General features: G+C 43.9%; 1 protein-coding gene across 1 annotated transcript in view; it reads left to right on the forward strand.

Moving 5' to 3' along the window:
* The window catches only part of UNC5C (unc-5 netrin receptor C), a 352798-nt gene extending 340113 nt beyond the window's left edge, over nucleotides 1-12685 (forward strand). Inside the window, exons 13-16 of the mRNA XM_054591714.1 lie at nucleotides 2478-2627; nucleotides 4625-4789; nucleotides 10874-11052; nucleotides 11807-12685. Of these exons, the coding sequence (XP_054447689.1) occupies nucleotides 2478-2627; nucleotides 4625-4789; nucleotides 10874-11052; nucleotides 11807-11972 (660 nt within the window). The 3' untranslated portion in view covers nucleotides 11973-12685. The remainder of the gene's footprint in view (nucleotides 1-2477; nucleotides 2628-4624; nucleotides 4790-10873; nucleotides 11053-11806) is intronic.
* The last annotated feature ends 10042 nt before the right edge of the window (nucleotides 12686-22727 follow it).

Here is a 22727-nt window from a genome sequence, read left to right on the forward strand (position 1 = left end):
TAGGGTGTGGATTATACATTGCTGGGTACAATTACCTCCCGGAATACAATGCTTCTTCTTTCAGACATCCCAGGGAGATAATTTGGACATAATGAAGATCTATAGTAATCAGATAATTACTATCGATTGCTCTTTAGACGTCTTGATGAGGTAATTAGGGTATACTGGAAAGAAGCTAGAACTGATTGATTGGCATGACTGTAATCTCAAAGATTTCTAATTATGTTTCTTTTCTTCTAATGGCTTATAAACAAACATCATTTTAGCTTTAGAATTTGTCAGGTGCCAGGTTCACTGGGAACATCAGCTTTCTCTATTATGCTAACTAGGCACTGAACATGAACATGATCAACATAAGCTCATTATGCCTTCCTGTTGAAGCAGAAGAAACTGTAATTAACCCTCCCTTTCCTTATTTGTCTTCATGTCTTCATTTCCACATGGCCAGGTTCTTGTCCAGGAATGGAGTGTAAAGTGTTGTGGGAGGGAGGGCCAGGAGGAGCATGTGTGACTCCGGGGGAAGGGTGGATGTACAGGCTCCTGGGGACCCTCTCAGCCTGCTGAGCTCAGGCACAACAGAGGCAGGGCACAATGACACAACATATGTGTCCTGGTGGTCAACTGCCTGGTTGGGGGCCGGCTGACTGCCTGGTTCGGGGCAGGATCCTGTCACAAGTAGTATCTGCTCCTCAGCCAGCGAGACTGAATAATCCCAACCTCAATATTCTCAAGCAGCTGGACCATGCTTGTCTTTCCATCAAAGTGCTGTTGCCTTATCTCTTCCATTAGACACTAATTAGAGGAATCCCTGTCTGAAGCCATTCCATACTATCGTAATATTTCCTACACCTTATAGGACCTTTCAGCAGCTTGCATTGTTCAGAATAGTGACCTGACTCAGAGATGATGGATGCTGAGCACCACTAAAAAGCAGCTTAAAATGAGCTGTTGATATCTAATCAATGATGTGGGTGAGCACTGCACTCACTGGACTACAGTCTGGTTCCCATACTCACAGTTCTCCACGGTGACCGTTCTGTGCTTGGTACCCTGGTAGGTGCCCAGTGCATGTGTGTGAAATGGCCTGTGTTATTGAACCCCATGTTTTCAACTGAAATCTCACCAAAGAAGAAATTATATTTTTATAAAATCCAGTACTTTCTTGAACTCCTATTTAAAAAAGAAAAAAGAAAGGTCACATAATACCTACATATGTGTATCACTGACACTGTAAGCACGAGGGGAGCAAAGTGTGCACAGGGGTGGTTCCGACAGCGAAAGAAACCCAGGATATTTTGTTTGTTGATGACTTGTGGTTAGATGCTGTTTGGATAATTGCAACTGTAGTTGGATATACTTCATTAACTCCCATTAACTAGCTTGAGGAATGGAAATATATATAAAATTTGTCTTTGTTTTACATCTTTATAGTATAAGTAATGTTATATAAGAAATTTTTTGATCAGCCACATTTCTTGAGAAATGAGGTATTCTTTTTAAAATGAAACTTGGCCTGGCGAGGTGGCTCAGTTAGTTGGAGCACCGTCCCATGCACCAAAAAGTTGCAGGTTCAATTCTCAGTCAGAGCACATGCCTAGGCTGCAGGTTCAGTCCTCAGTCGGGACACATACGAGGTAGGGGTGCGGCGACTGATTGATGTCTGTCTGTCTGTCTGTCTGTCTGTCTCTCTCTCTCTCATTCCCTTCTACCCCCCCCCCCGACTTATTCTCTCTCTGAAATCAGTGAACATATCCTTGGGTGAGAACTAAAAAAATAATAAAATAATTCAATTTAATATGAGTAACTGTTTGTTTCAATAGTTGGTGCTGAGAAACCTTCCTAATCTCCATCAGTGTATTTTTTTCTAATAGGACATATAGTGAACATATTTTAACTTTTTTTTAATAATTTGAAATCCTGCAATGGATAACTTTAAGGAAAATTTTACTATTTTATTTCTATAGGTAAAGAAACTACAAAAGTTAAGAAAAAAAAAAGGCCCGAAGCACATTCTAAATTTTTGTTCATGCGCTGGTTTTATCAAGTCCAAGACAGAGGGTTATTTTCTAGTTATTTGCTCCTTTCCTGTAAAGTTCCTTGAGGACCATCTTACTTATCTATTTATATTTTTACCTATTTTCTTCTTTTATCTGGGTGTTTTCCATTTGGGGTTCTTATGGTTATTTTACTGTAGGTGAATAAGTATTCCACCTGTTTATTGGGGAGTGCAGGCTGTACTGAATTTGTCCCCAGCAGTGTGTCTGCTGAAGAATAGCTGATGGTCAGTAGGATCCAGTCGCACGCACACTGGCAGGGGCTTCAGCTGAATGGTCTAGAGGCTGCAGAAGTGGCCGCCACACGTTGCGCAAGTTAGCAGGGTTGGGGGGAGGCACAGTGGGAATGCTCATTTGATGAGAGCGCTGATGGAAGTGATACAACTCAGTAATTTGCTTTTGGTTTTGGGCCTGTCATTGCAGGAAGTTTTGCAGCTTGAGAGACAGATGGGAGGACAGCTCCTAGAGGAACCTAAGGCTCTTCATTTCAAAGGCAGCACCCACAACCTGCGTCTGTCCATTCACGACATTGCCCATTCCCTCTGGAAGAGCAAACTGCTGGCTAAGTATCAGGTAAGGTTTTCAAGATGAACTAAAGGTTTGGAGACAATGCCATGGAAGAGAACTAAAATTATTTGGACATAAGATACTCCTTTCTTTGAAGTTGACTGTACATATATCAGCACTTTTTTTCTCCAAAATAATTTGGGATTGTTTCATATTTTGAAAAATACTCCAGACATATTTGAGGGGATTTTTTTTCTTAATTCTCCTTCAAATAATTGAACAATCATTATGTTATTTTTTGCAAAGAAGACTTCCAAGGTCATCATTACATTTTCAGGGTAAATGTTTACATTGAATTGATTTTAAAAAGCCTCACAATGCCTTCCTAAGAAAAACAGATCACTGTAATCCCACGTGACACAAATTGGGCTTCCACATTGCTAGGAGAGTGCTTCTACTTTGAAAACTTAGAAGGAGCCCCAGTTTTGAAACTGAATTAGCCTGTAAAAATAAAACCTGGTCAGCATTTTAGTAAATCTTAGCATATCGATCTCAAGTCCCATTGTATGTTCCTGTGGGCAAAGCATAAGGACTCTCCAGGGGTTTCCACCTCCACCCCCACCAGTCAGCTGAGTTCCCAGGAGACTGTGTAACGGGATCGGGAGCCTCAGCCCCAGTCCCAGGGGATGGAGACACACTTGGCTAAGCGGTGAAGCCTGGTGTACACCCACGCAGACCCAGCCCCATGCCCTCGCACCGCAGCTGGACTGGTTTCGGTGTCCCGGTATAAGTCAATGAGTGTACTCAAAAGCGAGAAGAGAAGATTTTTCCAACTCACTTCTTAGTCTTATAGGTCTTGTAGTAGTCACATCTACCTTGTGGGAGGAACAAACGTACTAATTTGACAACAGTCTCGAGCTTCAGTGGGGGTTGCATGCCAGGCTCTTCTTTATCAGTCAACACTTGATTAAGAAATCTGGCTTTTAACTTTCTCATTAAAACTCTTCCTTTGCTTTCTTCTTCTCTCTATTTTGCAACTGTCATAAAAGTCCACAAATCTTTCCCTTTCATGAACAATTTCCTTTGTGTAGTCATAATGGGAAGAAACTGCTTTTATAATAATGATAATCCGCTATTAGTGCAAACCAAGCCTGGCTGAATTCTTACCCTCCGCCAGACATTCCTGTGCCTCGGTTCATCTCATCTGACCCCAGCCAAGTAGGACGTAGGTGCTCTTTTTCTTACACTTTCACAGATGAGGAAACTGAGGCATGGAAAGGTTAAGTAACTTGCCACAAATCACCAAGTAGGTGAGGGGAAGGTGTTCTCCTCATTTGTACTTAATCCTGTGCTTTTAACCACCGTGATCATCCATTTTTTTTTTCTGTGTTGACCTTTTCTTTCCTTTATTGAAAAAAGATTCTAGCACGGGCTCTGTAATGTGCTCTGGAGTTTTTGAAAACGTGTCTGTTAGAGGCTTGGTGCCTTGTAGGGCAAAGACGTCCCTGCAGCAGCTCACCGAGCCTGCAGTTGCAAGTGCAGTGCATGCTGCCTTTCCCTGTCCCATGCAGAGGGAGGGTGCAAGCATGAAAGGGAACCGGACCAGCCCGTTAGCCCTTACAGCTTCTTTGCTCGTCTCCAGAATACCGCAGCAGGGATTCCTTTTAATGAGCAATGACTGGAGTGTGTGGGTTTTATTTAAACCATTTACAATGGTTTGGGGTTTTGTTGTGTTTGTTTGTTTGGTTTTTTTTTTTTTTTTTGGTAAATGAGAGACAAGTGACAGATCAGTAAGGTATATGCACTCTGGAGACTGATTCCCTGGGTTCGAATCTCAACTCTGCCACTTACTAGCTGTGGGGTTTGGGCTGACTTATTTAACATCTCTGGGCCTCAGCGTTTTCATTTGAAAAGGAGTTTGGGACGTAATTATAGGTAGGCCTGTTCCTAGGATTAAAGGAGTGATATGTATAATACTGAGAAGAGTACTTGGCAGCCCAGTATCTGAGAATTACTTTTAGTATTAGTCACTCATGGGTGGTTAACACTTTTATACCCTTTAGGAGATTCCTTTTTACCATATCTGGAGCGGGTCTCAAAGAAACCTCCACTGCACATTCACTCTGGAAAGATTCAGCCTGAACACGGTGGAGCTGGTCTGCAAACTCTGTGTGCGACAGGTAGAAGGAGAAGGGCAGATCTTCCAGCTAAACTGCACTGTCTCAGAGGTAAGAAGCTCTGAGAGTCTCGGAAATCAGGACACAGAATGACCGACCGTGGGGAGGAGGGGCAGTGTGGAGTATAAAGGTATCTCCACAGAAGCCACATGGGAAGTCCTGAAAAGCTTCCTTTAGGTCCTATTTGTTAATAAAACATTAATATTTTAATGAACATGGGGATCTAGATACATAAAAAAATATAATAAGGAACCATTTTGAAAATGAAGTCTTTTACTTTTCATGACATGAATTTAAGGATCATGTTCTAACTTTTTACAACAGATGTGCATTCCAAATGTAAGGTTTAATTGAAGTAATGTGCACGCGGGGTAACTTCTCCCAAAGCATGCCTTGGTGCGCTACCTTCCTGCCTCCTCCGCCCCTCCTCCCCGTCCCCTCCACCCTCGGGGACCTCGCCTGCCTTAGCCTAATCTGCACAGCCCACTGCGATGGAGGAAGAGAAACCGGCCTCTGCCCCCACGCCTCCTTTTTTCTTCTCTTCCTTTTTCTCCTTGTAGGAAAAGGACATCTCTTGGTCTCCTTTGTCTCTTATATATTATTCTCCAAATATAAGAAGATATGCTAGAGACAGGGCTGGGTGGGTGGGAAAAATGGGTGAGGGGGTCAAAGGTACAAATTTCCAGTTCTGAAATATTAAACCTGGGGATGTGCTGTACAGCATGGTGACTGTAATTAATAATAAGGTATTGCATATTTGGAAGTTGAGAAGAGAGCAGATCTTAAAAGTCCTCATCACAAGAAAAAAAAAAGGTAACTATATATGAGCGTAGATGTTATAACTAGACTTACTGGGCCGATCATTTCACAATCTACACAATATTGGATCATTATGTGGTACACCTGAGACAGATATAATGTTATATGTCAATTATACCTCAACAAAGTTAATAATTTCTTAAAACAGATGCCCCTTTCCCCACGGTGGGAGAAATGTTCCCGAAATAAAAGTAAAATCTATGCATTTCTGCCTAGTTTCCAGCACTTTGCCTTTCTCTGCTGTGATCTTCACTCAGTACAGTTGGGTGCTTTTATATGTTCCTATTACAGAAATAACAGTCAGCACTGCTATTTATAACCTCTCTGTGTGAAAGAGGAGGTGCACATGAACGTATCAGCTCCCTTGGCCCCCAAGGCTGTAGTGCGAAGAGTGGAAATCTTTCCTGCTGGAGGAACAAAGGGCGCAGAATAAGCACAGTGGTCAGAAGGCAGCATCATCCGGGGCCTCTTGGGGCTCAGCTCCGTGCTCTTTGCTGAGCCACAGAGCACAGGGTTGCCTTATTTTAACACGACAGCGGGACAGCATATGATTTAAAAGAAGACTTCTTGCTCTCTGTCTCATGCACAGTGACGAATGAAACGTCAGGATGTTCCGCATGTCTCGCTCCCCGTGCTGTATTTAAAGACTGCCTTCCTTAGCAAACCAAGGGGGGAAGCGCATCAGCCTCCGAGATGCTCCATCCCTCTTTCCCACAGCCTGCCCGGGTGCGGTCATCATTTCTTCCTGTAGTTTCATGCGACTTCTGACTCATAAACAACTTTAGTCACAGACCCCGGTGACATTCAGAAGGAGCGAGCTCGGTGGCAGGGTGCCATGGCAACCGCCAGGCCTTCCCTCGGCGCAGGCCCTATCTCCCAGGCTCACAGCACCACCCCTGCTGGCTCCAGAGGGTGTTTTCACTTTCCTGGCCCAGCAGGTCTGCAAAGTTCAATAACCACCCAGCTCCAGGGACAACAAAGGCTGCGGAATTTTGGAGGGGGTGAGGAGGTCTGGTCCTTTGATGCTTGCTTTCTGTTCTGCGGGGACGTTTGCTGTGTGATGAGAAGGTGGATCAGATGCAGCAGCGAATGAAAGGGAGCCGTTGGGGGCTCCATCCTGCTAGGTCCGCCACCCCCTCCCTCTGCAGGGAGAGACAGTTTTGCATAGTGTGATCACCATGTAAGGACTTTCTTTCTTGCACCAGCATTGAGGAAAAGGTGATTTCTTTTGCGGCCTGGCCATGCTCAGCTCAGACGAGCCTGCCCTTCAGTCCTGCCAGAGGCCTTTGCCCCTGTGTGTTAACAGAGGGAGGGGCAGAAGTGCCCCGAGTCAGATGACTTTGGGGATTAAGGGGCACTCTGCCGCTTTTTCTTCTGGGTCACTGAGTCCCGCCATGGTTGTTAGCATTTGAATGCGGTGCAGGCGGCCCACCGAGGGGGGACCTGTGGGGCTGTGCTCTGAGGTTGGGGAGAGAGGCTCAGCTCTGAACAGCTAGTTAGCTCTGGGGAGCCCTGAGACCCAGATCCTCATCAAAAGCTCTGAGGAGGGGTACACTGTGACTGACAAACCGTGACCGAACAGAGAAAAGGCTCCATTTGTGGTCTTACTTCTCACAGGGCTCTTTCCTCAGGCACCCGGTGAGCTGGCAGGTGGACGCGGTTGCAGTTGCAAGGTCCTTTCCCCCAAAATGGGCTGAATAGCCAGGAATGTGCTGCTCCCCTGCCCCCAGCCACCCACCTCTCAAGACTCTCACCAGCAGTCATTTACAAAGCGGCATTGCCCTTGGCCCCTCAGGTCCGGGGAGTCCCCGATGTCCTCCAGGGAGACCGGGCGGTGCTTGACGTAGACCATGGTGATGTCAAGAGCTGACCAATTTTTCTCTCCAAGTGCTTTGGCCAGAACAGGGATTCCTTAACTAGAAACAAAGCCTTCGGGCTCACAGAGATGAAGTTTAAGAATGAAAATGTGTGAAAAGTATGGATATGAATGAATATCACAATGTAAATGCTAATAAAAGGGGTTTTTTTTTAGAGGGATGGAGGAGTAATGATGGGGAAGCGCCCCATCACCGCCAAGAGAAAAAAATAGTGTAAAGAAGAGAAACTTATAGTCTCTTCATGCCTTTAATTTACTTTTCGCTATAGACAAAGACCTTATAACCCCTGTTAATTATTTATACATGACACTTTTGTGTACACAGAGAATAATATTAAAAATGTACCAAGTAATATCACTCTGCTGTACTCATTCCATCTATTGGCCTCTTCTGTTTTCTACGATCTGTCCAAATGACCATTGGGAAAATCTAGGTTTTCTAAATGATGTCAGGAAGAGTCAGAACCTAGGGGTGGAAAGTTGAACCTGCTGTGGAGCGAGTGCTGAAAATGTGTGCCGTCACCCCTAGCAGCCGTTTGGCTAATGGGGAAAAATCATATGCTTAAGGGACTCACAACATCAAAGACAGATGGTACCAATATCATCAACGCTTATTGTAGTAAGTATTCTGCGAGAGTAAACTCTACTTTTACCTGGAAGTGAAGGAAGAATTAATAGCAACTGAAATTTACATGTAAATGTAGAACGCTATTTTTCTGTCACTTCCAAGGCTATTGTCAGCCATCTGAGAGAAAGGCAAGACATGCTGTCCTACTGAGCTTGTCTCAGCCACACAGAAGTCAACGTAGCCCTAGCCGGGGTTAGAGACTCAGGGCTGGAAGGTCCACGTGATGTGGTGATGGTTCTCTATTCAGTTGGAAAAGGAACGCCACAGGACCTGTGAACAGACCTTCCTGAAAGCCACGCCCACCTTTAGCAGTGAGAAGAGCCATACTCTTAGCGACATTTAGTTGGAAGGAAGCTCCACCCGCTTCTCTGTGGTGTGGGCTTCTGTCAGAAACTGGTTTCAGCCCATTTCAGTACTAGGAAAAATATTTTCTTTCACTTTAGCAAATATGAACTGAGTATCTTCCATGTGCAAGTCACTGTGCTCAGTATCATAGGAGTTCTTAAGATAACAAAAATGTTCTCATCTCCAAATTTCGAGCAATCCAAGGAAGTAACACATAAATACAACCAGCACACACAGGGCAGAATATGAGGGCTGCAGAAGAGCTGCGAGAAGCGCTGTAGGGCTCCAGCCGTGGGGTGGGCTTGCTCAGGGGACATGGTTTTGGTCCAGACTGTGAGGGGTTTGCCTGGCAAAGACTAAAGGAAAGGGAAGAAGGACTCTTAGAGGCGGATTCTTAGAGGAGATGCCAGGGACAGTGAGTAGTCCTGTCTGAGGAGAGTTTGAGTCATGTCAAGGCAACCTGAAAGATATCAGGGTCAGATTGTCAGTAGGTGGGAGCCCGCGGGTGTGGGGCCCCCCTCCAAGTCAGCCATGCCTCCGCACTTCATAGACATCGCCTCTGGGACCGCATGCCAGCTGACAGGGCAGATGGTGCCAGTACCCCTCACTGCCTGATTAAAAGCTGGGGCTGCAAGGGGCAGAAGGGCATTTAGTGCTTTTTAATGGGTAAGAGAGAGAAACATCAGTTTGGTGCTCTAGGAAGATCATTGTGGCAGATACGGGTGGATCCCAGGGAAGCCAGAGGGAGTTACTGTGATGAACAGCAAGAAGAACCTCTGAGGCCAGCACTGTACAAACCAGGTCCCTCCCTGTGTGAACTTAACCTCAACTGCCAGCAAGGGACAATCAGGGTGTGGTTGTATTTGAGGGACATGGTGGATTTCCTTCTGGACCCCAGTGTCATTGTCCACACCAGAAGGAAGTAGGACCCCGACCACCCTTTAGTGACTGACAGCACTGCGTTGTGGAAATACAGAGTGCTTTCTCTTGGCCCTCACCTCCCCAGCCCAGACATCCATCGTTCCATGCCTCATGTGAGTGTTGGGCCCTTGGGCTGAGATATCCCCAACATGAATCCATTGATAAACTTCAACAAGTGCTCTCTGGTAACCCGTCTGGTCTCCTTTGTTGAAGCCCCACGCCCCCGAGGACAGGAGCCCTCTCCCCTTGGGGACCCCTGGAAGAAGCTCTGTGCCCAACGCCGGGAGGGATCTGTGGGTCGTGCCCTCCCTCAGGGACTCCAACTCCCATTTTTGCCTCCGTGTTTTATACCAAGTCTTTTAAATCCTGGCACGTGCTGCTGGAATCCTGGGAGTCTCAATTTGCCAAGCTTTGGATTCTGAGGCTAAATACTGTGATGTGTGTTACCATCACAGTATTTACCATTGTGTGTACCACTGTGTGTATTACTGCAAAAAACAGAAATTGTTTCACGTGCGGATGGACCCTGTGCAGCGGGATTAGACAGACCTAGCAGCGGGCCTTGGCTGCTGATTGCGGAACGCAGGACACACTGTCAGTCAGCACTGGAACACAGACAGCAGCGGCCCCCACGGTACAGGAGCAGCACGGTCTGGGGGCTCTGGGCACTGGTGGCACTGCCTCCTGAGCTGAGCGCTCTGCAAGACACCAGACACTCCTTGATGCTGAAACTGTGTGTGGCTAGTTTATCTTCTCACAACTAATTATGTACACTAAGGAGTTACCTGCTTTGAGAGAGAGAGAGAGAGAGAGAGAGAGAGGTGACATTTAAAGTAGATTAAGGAGATTCTTCTGTTATTGCTTTAATAGTTCCCTGGCAACATTTGCTTTTGCTTTTCCAACCAGCAGAAGATCAGAAAATGATTAGAGTTTCTCCTACAGATGAAATTCGGATTTTGCATTTGTGCTGTTTTATGAGCCGAAACTATTTTAAGAGCCAATTTCTGGTTTTCTCTACTAAAATTAGATTAAAAAATAAGGGTGTACAGCAATTGGAGGATACCATTAGCAGCTTGCCCTAAGGCAATATACTGTGTTCACCATTTTTTTCCCAAAAAAATCAGTCTTAATTTGATATCATTTAGAGGAGAGTTGTGTTCCATTTCATCCAACAAAAGCAGAACCGCCTTCTGCAAAGGTGCGAGCAGGAGTTTCCTTGGACATTTGCCTTGGGCATTCCCCTCAGGGTCAGACAGTTTCTGGAAGTTCTGAACTTTTGGCTTTCTAATCTCAGATCTCTTCAAGATCTGTTCACCCATAAATCCAAGGCTATGCAAAGTTCGCTCAAAGTGTCCCTCTTCCTCTCAGCCACGTTACAGATAGCTAATCACAACCTTCAGCCAGGAAGAAGCCATTCTTACTAAGAAGAATAATAGCACCCATTTTCTTCTTATCGCTCAAAGCAAGGCATTCTGGTGGTTGGCTCAATAGGGACTGTTTTTGTCTTCCGAAATAATACTTTGTTGTTCTTGTGCCTGAACTACAGGAACCTACGGGCATTGATTTGCCTCTGCTGGACCCAGCGAGCACCATCACCACCGTGACAGGACCTAGTGCTTTCAGCATCCCTCCCCCTATCCGGCAGAAGCTCTGTAGCAGCCTAGATGCCCCACAGACGAGAGGTCATGACTGGAGGATGCTGGCCCATAAGCTAAACCTGGACAGGTAGGTATAGCCAGGGTCCCGGGACTATTTCCATAGACGTAGGGGTCCAGGGTGATGATGATTAGACTTTTTTTTTTTTCATCCATACATCTACTTACTTTCTGCAAACATGCATTAAGCTTCTTCTTTGTATCTTGCACTGTGGTTTTGCAATCACATTGTTGAGAAACAGTCTGGGCTTATCTGACATTTACAAGCAGTATCAAGTCTTGTGATCCACTCTGCAAAGCCGATGGGCTAAATCCCCCTAAGTAACACATCCACTCACTGAAGTAATCATTGTTCTCCATCTCCTGTGGAGCAGGACTTAAAGCTGGATGAGTCACCAATATGCAAAACACAGCATCGACATTCAGTTACAAAGAGACCTCAGAAACCTCTTCTTTGTAAAATGTTGCCATCACTACCAAGCAAAAGAGATGGCATGGCCTGTCAAAGATGATCAGAGCCTGAGCTGGAAAGAAAACATAAGTCTCTTGATTTCCTGCTTAAGATATGACCCACACACATCTTGCCTCTTAAATTATCTTACTCAGAGTTGAGGTTAACAAAGTTAAACATTACATGTCCTATGCGGCTCTGATCTAATTAAGTACGGGCTAGTTTTTGAGGAAGGTTCACTGTAAGCCACAGTTTCTCTCTCAGATAGGACACAGATACGTAACAGGCAAATGGAGAGACAAGAGGGATAAGTAAAGAAAAAAGTAGATCCGTAAATCACACATTCAGCACATTTGCCCATTCCTAATTACAGGTACTTGAATTACTTTGCCACCAAATCAAGCCCAACTGGTGTGATCCTGGATCTTTGGGAAGCACAGAACTTCCCGGATGGAAACCTGAGCATGCTGGCAGCTGTCCTGGAAGAAATGGGAAGACATGAAACAGTAGTGTCTTTAGCAGCAGAGGGACAGTACTGACCCACGCTGGGACTGACAGTGAAGGACAAGAATGCACAGGGAGTCCGTGGCCGTCCAGGGGATCACAGCTGAGGAGGAAATCCAGACTAGACCAATGAGCTTCACAGGCAAGAAAGCAGCGGGAGAGAGAAGGAAACCAGATACAACTACCGATATCCACGCCCTCTTTACTGGGACATCATCACAGGAGTTAAGAACAATCGTGTACATTTGTACCTTGAATTTAGAAACCAACCTAATTTTCCTCTTTGTTGGGCTGTATGCTGTGTGGTACAGGATCTTACAGTTTCCTAGGAAACGCTTTTTATTGCTATCCAGATATATGGATAAACTTTCTTAACAAAACCCAATTTCTACAAACGTTGTTTACATCAAATTGGACAGGGATGCAGACACTGTCCATGGCTCGTTCTATTTTTGTTTAAATCATTTGAAGTTGAAGCTGTGGACGGTTTGTTGTGTCTATTTCAGATTAGTAATTTACAGAGAAATCACAGACTTTTGCTACGAATCATGTGCATCAAGTGTCTCAGATAATCCTCCCATCAGTGTTCTGTTTCTAGAACGTGTAAAACCAGTGTTACTGTTTGTATCAGGGAAGTGGAGAATCTAAGTGTAAAGGAGAAATAATGAAGACTCCTTATTCCTTGAGGACTCCCTTCCCGTGCCCTCTGGGAATAAAGCTCTAGCAGTGCAGGAAGGACAGTGATTCATGATCAGCCACACAAACAAGCATTTCTTGATAAAATGTGTGTTTGTAATATGAGATTTGAATTGTTTTTCTAAAGGTATCATTATCATTGTTATTATCGAGTATTTACAAGTATTCTAGTAAAAGAATTTTCTTTTAACTTCTGTTTTTGTTAGCAGTACTGTTAGTATTTAGGTATTGACTAGACCTGCCTCACCTTCTCCCATAACTAGGTGGGCGTGGTCACCAGTTTAATTAAACAGGCATTGCTTCCTTGGCCTTTTATCCTTTCCCATCAGTCTGCCCCAGAGGTAGTAAATGCTTGCAGACTTTGTCAGTCTGTTCTTTCAGCTTGCTCAGGCAGCGCCTTTCTCCTCTTGCATCTTCATGAGAAGCATTCTTCAAGTTCACTTAATACAGGGGTCAGAGGGCCCCCCATTGTCTCCCCTCAGCACCCTGTCTCCCTTAGAGGCAGTGTGGCTGGAGGAACAGCCTCTGAACTGGAAATCAGGAAACCAGTTCTCATTTTGGGTTTGCCATTGTCTAGCTGTGCTATCTGGGGAGAGTCATTTAACCTCACTAGACCTCATTTTTCCCACCTGGAAAACGAAGGGATGGGATTAGATGCTCTCAAGGTTCTAAAATGCTGAACCCCCACTCCAGCCTCGCTCACCAGTGTGGAGACCGCAGTGGCTCAGCACTGGATCATTTCAAGATCCATAAAAGCTAGACTCTTGTCCAGGTGACATTATGCCTTTCGAATAGTTCCAACTTGGAAGACAGTATTCTAACCTGTAACATATTTGTTATGCTTTCAAGTCCTGTCTTTGTGTCATAGAACTACGCTGTTCACCGAGAGATGGCATCCCTTTATTATCACTTCCTTTCCTCTTTCGGGACCATTTGCCTTCCTGGTCAGCAGCAAATTATGTTCTATTATTGTCTTGATCAAAATTTTTTAAATTAAAAAAAATTTTTTACTGAAACATAGCTCATCAAGAGACTACTTGGTGTAAACTATGATATTTCCTTCGGACCATCACAAGCTCTTTGTTTTAACACAGGGACTCAATTCATTCAGCAGGTGGGGAACAGAGAGTCAGCAGCCCAGTAGCCAAACTAAGACTGAAAAACAAGGACCCATGTGTATGAATAAGAACCTTCAAAACATGGCTGTGGCTGACTTTTGGGCTAGAGGTATCCAGCTTGCTGGCTGGGTTTGAATCAGAAATAATTTCATACGTTTTCTCACTTCTTTCCACATATATCTCCTCTCTTGAGTATTTTGGTGACTTCTTCATATTTCTAAGCCCCACCATCCTCATCATTAAGAAAATACCGATACTTCGGTATAAAGCCTTTTCTTTCACGCCCTTTATTTCTTGTTTTCTGTTTTAGGCACATGTTCTATAATCTGCCTCTCTCAGGCCACCCCCTGCACCATACATAAAAATGTCTTACACATATCATGAAAGGGAAAGCTTGCACTAATAAACAAGTTCAGTGGATAATGCCTGTACCGATGCATATTTGACCATAAGATAGTAAAATTGTTTTCTACATAAAAAAAAAATTTAAATATATATTTTTTAAAATGGAGGAGGATGAAAGAGAGCTATTGTCCATTGCTGCACCTTGAAATAACTTCTCCAGCTTGCTCACCTTTCCTGTTTTAGGGGGTTGTCATATATGGAAATTAAGATTAGAGATCTGAAGGATTCTCAAAGGAACTTCCATGCCTACGGAGAAGGGGAGAGGGGCAAATAGGCAGCTATCCAGATAATCAATTCAAAACTCGAACTAGAAAAAAAGTCATTAAAGAGTCATCAACACAGAAATATTGAGCATAGCAGGAGCTATATTTATCAAGGCCATTGAGGTCCTTTGGCATTCACTTCAGATGCTTCATATTTTTTGGTTCAACATCGCAGCACCAGAAACAGGAAGAGTGGTTGATACTTTATAAGCAAGGTACTTGTCTATCATCTGTTGTAGAATCCTGTTATGTTTTCTATCAAGTGAATGGCAACTTCAATGCATACAACATACCACTTATGTCAAATTATGTTCACTACGAATTCTGATTTCCTTCTTCTTTGGAAAAAAGTAAGAGCTGTTAGTTTGCTCTCAAATTTGGAAGTTCCAGAGCCAACAGTTCATTTCAAGGTAGCCACGTCATCAGCCATTCTGTGTGACCAGCCCTGCCTTTCATGCTTGTTTAGCTTGCGCTGAAAGACAGGCTTACTCCATGTGGAAGGGAAAATGTATTACTTGTACATGGTGCCATCTAGTGGTATATAATACAGTCTATCTTGAGTTTAATAGACAAACTCACTAAAAGTCCACAAAGAGAATGAATTACCTGCAGTCAGTAAGACTTTTATGACACATAGACGTGGGATTTTTTTCACTTGAAATAGTTTCCTTATTCTCACATTTTTTTCTCACTTGAAGTACCCATAACAATTGCATGTCACTATGAGCCTACTACATCATCCACTCATTCATACATAACGCATCTCAAGTTGGCATTTGGTAATAGAAATAATAGAAATACATATAAATCTATATAAAACAGTCTTTGAAGAGTTGTCATTTTAAACACTTACCCTGTGTTTTTCATTGGGCTTTATATATTTTAAGTCTCCATAGTTTTTGTTCTCTGATATTTATTTTTGGAAATGTAAGAAGCATCCACTTGAAATGTTTTATGTAAGAAAATGAGAATCCTATTATATAAATAATTGAAAATTGTGATTGTTAACCCAGGAGAAGAAAGAAGTTTCCTTTCTTCTGAATTTGGGGATCTAAAGGCAGAGGTTTCATCCTGTTCTTATTGTTGGTTGGTTTGTTTTCTCACCACACTCATTCAAATTTCCCTAAAGTGACCTGGAAGGAAGAGTAGTTGGATTCAGAATTGATACCTGGGCACAAGGTGATGCAAATGTGTGGCCCCAAGGTCCTTGCAGCTAACAGCCTCCTCACACCCAGCATGAATACCACAGTGCACACCCGCCACCGTTACACAGAAACCCCCCTCCCTGCAGCCATGTACGCTGTTCCAACATGGCAATATTTTGTGTGAGGCGTCCAATTAAACTGCCTAATCATTGGCCACTTTCATATATACCATCATTTTGTAGCTTTTAATCTCACAGCTTTCAAACAGTAGACCATTTTTAGGGAGACATCGGAGAGGCTGAGTTCAGGACACTCTGGAAAATACACATTCAGTCATATATTTGAATGGTGTTTCTCCAGCATCTTAAAAGCAAGCATTCAGATAGTAGAATCAAGACTTTGTGCTTCTGGAAAGGGGCACACAAGGCTCTTGTCTTATGCACCCTTAAGTGCCCCTGTCGGGGACACAGCTGTGCTCTGGATCCACTTACTCCTCTGTCATCAATGTAGGAGGAAGGGAGCCGATAAGGTGATCGCTCTTTCCCCAGAGTTCACAAGCCTTTATCCCTTTAAGGTTTGCCCCCTGGGATCAAGTGAATGAACACCGTAGGTAGACCTGCAAGAGAGTGTAAAGAAAGTAGAAAGAATTTCCTTGTCGAATTCTCAGTCTTCACGTTGAATGTCAGCTTCGGCTTTTGCTAAGCTGTTGCTCTAGACAAGTTGTCAGTTTCACTTAGAGACCTCAGTACAAATCCAAGGCTGGTGAGAGAAAGAACGACCCAGGAAACTGCTGAAGTGAAATTGAGTTTTATCCATGTCCTTTGAGACTAGAGGAGCTTTTGCAAATCAGTGTCTTTGCTCAAAGCCAGTTATTTACAAAGATAATAATGGTCAATGAGCATTAAAATTTATAGATCCAATAAAGGAAATATTTTTATTATCTCAAGGTGATAAAACTTTTTTTTTCCTTTTTACCTTTGGAGTGCCTCTTAGGAACAACTGTTACACTTTGGGTTTTTTGTTTGTGCTTTTGTATTTTTTTTAACTTTACTGATTGAGCTAATGTTGACTGAAATTCTTTGAAATCTGCCCCTGTGCAGTGAAGTGCTGTTTCCCTACCCTGAGAAATCTATTTGTATAATCTTTCGCTGTAATGCTCATTTTGAAAGATTTCCCTCGTATCTCTAAAGATTTTTTTTAATGGAACAAGGCATTAAGGGGAATAAATACATTGTAACAAATGTTAATTTAAGGCTTTGTCCCTACAGGTCAAGTAAACCAAATGGAGTCGTAAATATTTCCAGAATTCATGCCTGAAAACCTGCTATTTTTCTAAAGTAGGGAGATAGCCTTGTATGTCACTGGGTGGATTTTCCCCACAGACCAAGTCTGACAATGAACCTCCTGGCCCATTAATCGCACCGGTCTTACAGTTGCCCTCATTTTCAGAAATCATGCTCTACAATTTTGTCTTCAGAAGAGTTTGTGGCTCCCAGGTTTTCCAGTGGGCCGGTCACCTCCCTCTCGTGATCTTTGGTGGGGTAATAATGGATTCGTTCAGCCAAATATAATGTATGCTCCAGGCCTATTTTTGAATGGTCGGGGAAAGGATTACCACGATGACAGAAACTCTACAGACTAGCACGCAAAACCAAGCCCTTGTAAGGGGGTATTTCCCATCTCACTGTCCACTGGACTCTTGTGTATTGATGAGATCTGTCCGGAGACCTTCTGGAATCCCGAGTCAGGAATCCATGCAGAATGTCTCCAGAGGCATAACCCCCCAATTGCTGGGTAGAAAGTGTGGACGTTGCCCTAGGATACCGTCAGCTGCCCACCAGCAAAAGCATGTGCTGCTGTATACCAGCCACTTAATGTGCCATTTCAGATTTGTGCCTCAGCAAAACTATTAACTCTCAAGCCCATACCACGACAGGGCCCCTTTCAGATATGCCCAACTCCTATGTGTCAGCATCCCTCACTCCCAAAGGCCTTCTGGTATTGACACTGTCAGCCCCGCTGTTGAACCTGACGGCCCTGACCCTGAGGAACAGCCCTCGGAGCTGGATTTCAGAACCTGAGTCCTGGAGGACGGCGACTCCTTGGCTTCTGAACCTCAGCATGAGGATGAGGCAACATCTGAGGATCATGACCTGAGAGCCATGCTCTGTTAAAACAGACCTGTTTTAGAACAACATAAAAGAGCAGCAAAGCTACAGTGAAAAATGCCTTTTCCCTTTTATATTCTTAACGTATCTTATGATACCTGCTAATGTGGGGTAAAAAACACCAGTAAAGACTCCTCCACGCCTCGGAGAAGAAAGAGGACAACAATGAGAACAAGCGGAAGGTGCGATTTGTGATTTGCGTTCTCCCTTCATTCTGTCCTAGACCTTCCATTGGTAGTGAAGCCCTCACCCTCCAGACAGAGCGCGCTGAGCCCAGCTGCGGGGAGCGCCATCGCTGCGCGCTGCGCGCGCGGGTGCAGGATGACACAGCGCTCTGTGTGTTCGCTGGGTTCGATGTTGAGCTGTAGCCCGTTGGTGACCTTCCTCTTTGCTCTTTCTAAAGAAGACAACCAATGTTTGTCAGAGCGAAAGCCACAGCGGTCCGTGCTGAAGGGCCTGTGTCATCCACCTGCTGTTCCCTTTGGAACAGTTCGACTGCAGAAATGTCAGATGGAGGTTGTGTGCTTTGTCATTTTTCCTTTTTTAAACACAGTACAGCTTTGGCTTTCAGATATGGAACACTTCTTTTGTGGTTGTGGAGTTCCCTCTTGCTCTATCTTCTATGCAATTCCTTTTCTAGAAAACCCCTGGGGGAGAAGGCGTGCTCCCCGCATCCCGCCCGCCCCGGGTCGCCCTGCAGTGGCAGAAGGCGCAGCGCCGGCTGTGCCTCTGTCCTCTCTCTGCTGCCTCTCCCCACTTCCCTGCAGTCCTCTTGGTTTGTAAATTGCCTGCGTTTATTCTGTCAGCCAACATGTACAAAATGTAAGAAAGAATTTTTAAACAGGTAATAAATTATATTTATAAGCAACAGAGAATGCCGTCTCCCTCATTTCTTGTTAGCAAAGCCCTCCTCCCTGTGAGGAGTCACCACGTGTTCCTTCAGTGGGACCCCAAGCTTTTGGTTGCGGCATGGATGGGAATCACTCCCCGCCGCAGGCCTCTCTGCACCTTGAAATCATTCGCGGAGCTTTAGGAAATACTTGTGCCTGGGTCCCACCCCCAGAGAGTCTGATGTTAGAGTTTTGGGGTGTAGGCTGCGCAGGGCGATGGCGTGGGGATAAAGCGGGTGATCCTAATGGGTTTATCTGGAGGACCAGAGTCTTAGAACTCCTGCATTAGATGTCCCAGGGAGCTGGTGACAAAGAATAGGAGGTCCTACCACCAGCCGTCTGGTTTTAAATGAAGTTTGCACTAATAGGTAGGCCGCGGAAGGTGAGCCCAGTAACACAGGATGCCCAGAGCTGCAGCACATGCCTCGCAGACGTGTCCACCTTGGCACAGCACACCAGTCCCTCCGGGTGAGTAGGAGGACGGCTCCAAGTGTGCGACGGGCAGCGGCTGCGGAGCCCGGGCCAGGAGAGCCCCGCGGCCGCCGCGCGCAGCACGGGCTTCCGCTTACATGCTCATTTTTCCAGTAACTACTGTATTTTCTCTTCTTTTTGATTTTCTTAGTAACATTTCTTTTTCTCTAACTGATCGTATTGTAAGAATACGGTATATTATACATATAACATACAAAATGTGTGTTTACTGTTTATGTTATTGGTAAGGCTTCCGGTCAACAGTAGGCTGTTACTTTGTTCATCTGGGGGGAGTCAAAAAATACACAGAGTTCTGACCGCGCGGGGGTTTGGCGCCCCGAACTCCAAAGTTGTTCAAGGGCTAAGGGCCCTTGGACAGTGTGTCGGATGGACTGCAACCAGCCCCACCCCAGCAGGAAGTGGTGGTGAGCGGCTGTGCGGCACGGAGAAACTCTCCCTCCTGAGAACTGGGACAGAGTGACTTAAAACTGATTCAAAGCTGGGGTCACAAGCTCAAAGGTCTGCCAGGGCTCAGGAAGTAGTGACAATATAGAAACCAGAACCTGGGTAGGATAAAAGAAGTGGGTCTTGTGGCTGAACTAGAGAATTCAATTCCATGTAAAAGAAGGAACACTCAGGTATGGGGAGGGGGGCAGTAGGGGGAAGGTACTTCAGAAAGAAAACACGTGGTAGCAGGGACTCAGCCCAGGATCACCCGGTGACTCCTAATTTGGAGCTTTGGTGGCTGGGATTCCTGTTTGGAAAGCTGAACCTAGGATACCACGAAAATATTTTCAAAGTCAAGCCTCTGCCGCCCTGTCTGAAACCCTGTCTGTGTAGAGGTCGCCGGAGTTCTGAGACCTGGCCTCCCTCTGTGTCCAGCCCTCTGTGCCACCGTCCTGGGGGTTCCAAAATCTACAAAGACAGACCGAAAAGTCCGATTTGGGGGCCTCTCTTTCATCGCCAGTCATCTTGCCCACTACCTCCACCCACTGCAGTGAGCGCACCCTGTCTGGTGCTTAGTCTCGCCCCTTCCTCTTTAAATCTTCGTTCGGACCACAGCCTCTTTCTAGAAAGTTGCTAGTGTACTACTTCAATCCACTCAGGGTTCCCTGTCCTCTGACCCATCAGCCGGCTCCTCTTTAATCCTTTCCCAACTCAGGACAATGTCAGCCATGCCCTTGATGATGACAATCTTTATTTTCTATGACGCTTTTGCTCCATATTCCTGATAAACCCAATCCTGATGAATCCAATTATTGCAGTCTCCATGTCCACACTTGGTTTGCTGGTAGAAAAGTAAAATCCTAAAACTACACAGAAAAGTGGCTTGGTACATGGATTTCATTTCATCTTCAGAATTACTCCATGCAGTAGATACTAGTGTGATTCTTATCTTCAAGGGGAAGAAAATGAGTCTTTGAGAGGTCAAAACATGCCTGCTGTCACTCAGCCAAAGGAATGAGCGAGCTTGAAGGCACCCATGGGCGGTCCCCGGTCTGGAGACAACACCCGCGGCCCCTAAGCCACACAGCATCGTTCTTCATTGGGCCCCTGGCGTCGCCCACAACCATCTGTCTGTAATTTTCCACAGTACGATTCTCACGTCTTTAAACCACTGACTCCCCCATCTCCCCTCTCACTCTCAGAAAGGGACTGTGCCTCCTAATTCCAGAGAAAATAGAAGCCATCAGACCATTGCTCTTAGTCTCCTGCCACCAAGTGTACAAGCTGACCTGCCTCATTCTTCTTCACGGCTGCGTTCCTGCCTGTTACAGTGTGGTATTTTCAAAGACAGAAAAAAGGCACAACTATAACATAAGAGACATGTTCTTTCCAAGGGGAGAATGAAACCATTTTATTTGGGGGAATGTTCAAACAAAGCCATAAACAATTTGTAACAAATACAATTGTTTGTTCCCTAGTCCTGAATAATTACAGTATATACAAATTCAATAAGGCACTGGTTCCCCAAGAGGACACAAATGAGTCTTCTTTTGAAACAGACAACAAAACCCTTTATATATTGCCAACTCTTCTCCAAAAAATATGGCATTGTTTTTTTTTTGTTTGTTTGTTTGTTTTACAAGAGGAATCATAATTGCTAAATTAAATCACTTCTGGTGCCATTTTGTTCTTTTCCACTACTACGTGACTGAGTTTTCTAAGGAGTTATAACCACAGAACTATTCAAGTTTAAAAATTGTACTTCTTTCAGTGCCTTTCCACCTACAAACAGAAAAACTAGAACAGACCAACAACATAAAACACTGTAACTTCTAATGAATATGCATGACTCTAGAAACATGAAATTTGGTTGTTATTCAGTCCTTGCAATACCTGACTACACAACAACTGAAACAAAGAATTCCCTGTAAATAAAATCTTAGCATGTTTTCTAAGCAGCTTTATGTTTTGAGAATAAAAAGAATGGTCACTAGCGACTTTTGAGCGGTGCTTTCCAGGAGGTCCAAGGCCTGTCTCCTCACACACAATGTTCATAGCACTGTTACTTGTGATTTAACAATCTACACAACTTCATAAATAAATATTATGTTTCATTTAGTACTTTATCATCCATAATATTTTACTCTCTAATCCACAAAATGGAGTTGTGCCAGACTCCAAATTGAACATAATATTTATATATACATATATATTTGTATAATATATACACACATAATAAACTATAAACCTGATCATCTTAGCATACAAAACTTATATTAGCTAGCAACTAGTATATTAGGATTCCTTTGGGGGAGTGACTAGAAGAAAATCTTAGTCTTTGAAATAGTCCTTATAGTAAGAAATCAACTACATTATTAATTTCCAGGTACCCACTTATTATATAGAAAAGTAAAAAAAAAAAAAGAAATAAAATAAAATACAATTCACTTCTGAGCTGCTAGAAATTTAAAAATCAAAAAGGATTATTTGGAAGTGAGTAGGTAGTCTCTTTAAGAACAATGTAGGATTCCCTAAGTAAGGTGAATTTGGGGAAGACAGAAAAATCTATTCATAAATAAATTCTTGTTGCATTGAAAGACTATAATAACTACATAGGTGTATTGGAGATTCTCAGGAATAATTTTTAAATGTTCATAGTGAGTAAATCAGGTTGAGAATAAGAAAGTAAGCCTTTGATTTTTCAAAGCAACTAATCAAGTAATATAGAAGAAATTCCTGCCAGTTTTCATTGTAACCAACACGTCCCTAGAAATCTAGTTTACTTTCAAATCATCACCACCCAACAAAATGTTCTGATTTGAAGTTATCATATATAAAAACTTACCATAAAGAACACAATTTGCATCTAAAAAGTAAGTCCAACCTCACTTAAATTTAGGAAAAATCAAGAAACAAAAACACGTCCCCACGTAACTGACATAAATGTTTACTTATTTGTTTGCAGATGATCTGATTAGAGGCACTGAAGTTTCTCTCCATGGCTCAGATGATTATCGCACTCAGTTCAAGCCACAAAGTCCTTCTAAGCTATCACAAAGAATACAACTTGACACAAGAGACAGGAGCCATCACTCTGCCATTCAGGTTATTTCAATATCATCAGAAGCAGCATTCTGATTAAAATTATATTTGAAACCAACTGTTTTTAATATTTTAGAAAACAAAT

Source organism: Pteronotus mesoamericanus, unplaced genomic scaffold (assembly GCF_021234165.1).
Source record: "Pteronotus mesoamericanus isolate MK-2021 breed Mesoamerican mustached bat unplaced genomic scaffold, CSHL_Meso_final scaffold_232, whole genome shotgun sequence".
NCBI classification, from domain to species: domain Eukaryota; kingdom Metazoa; phylum Chordata; class Mammalia; order Chiroptera; family Mormoopidae; genus Pteronotus; species Pteronotus mesoamericanus.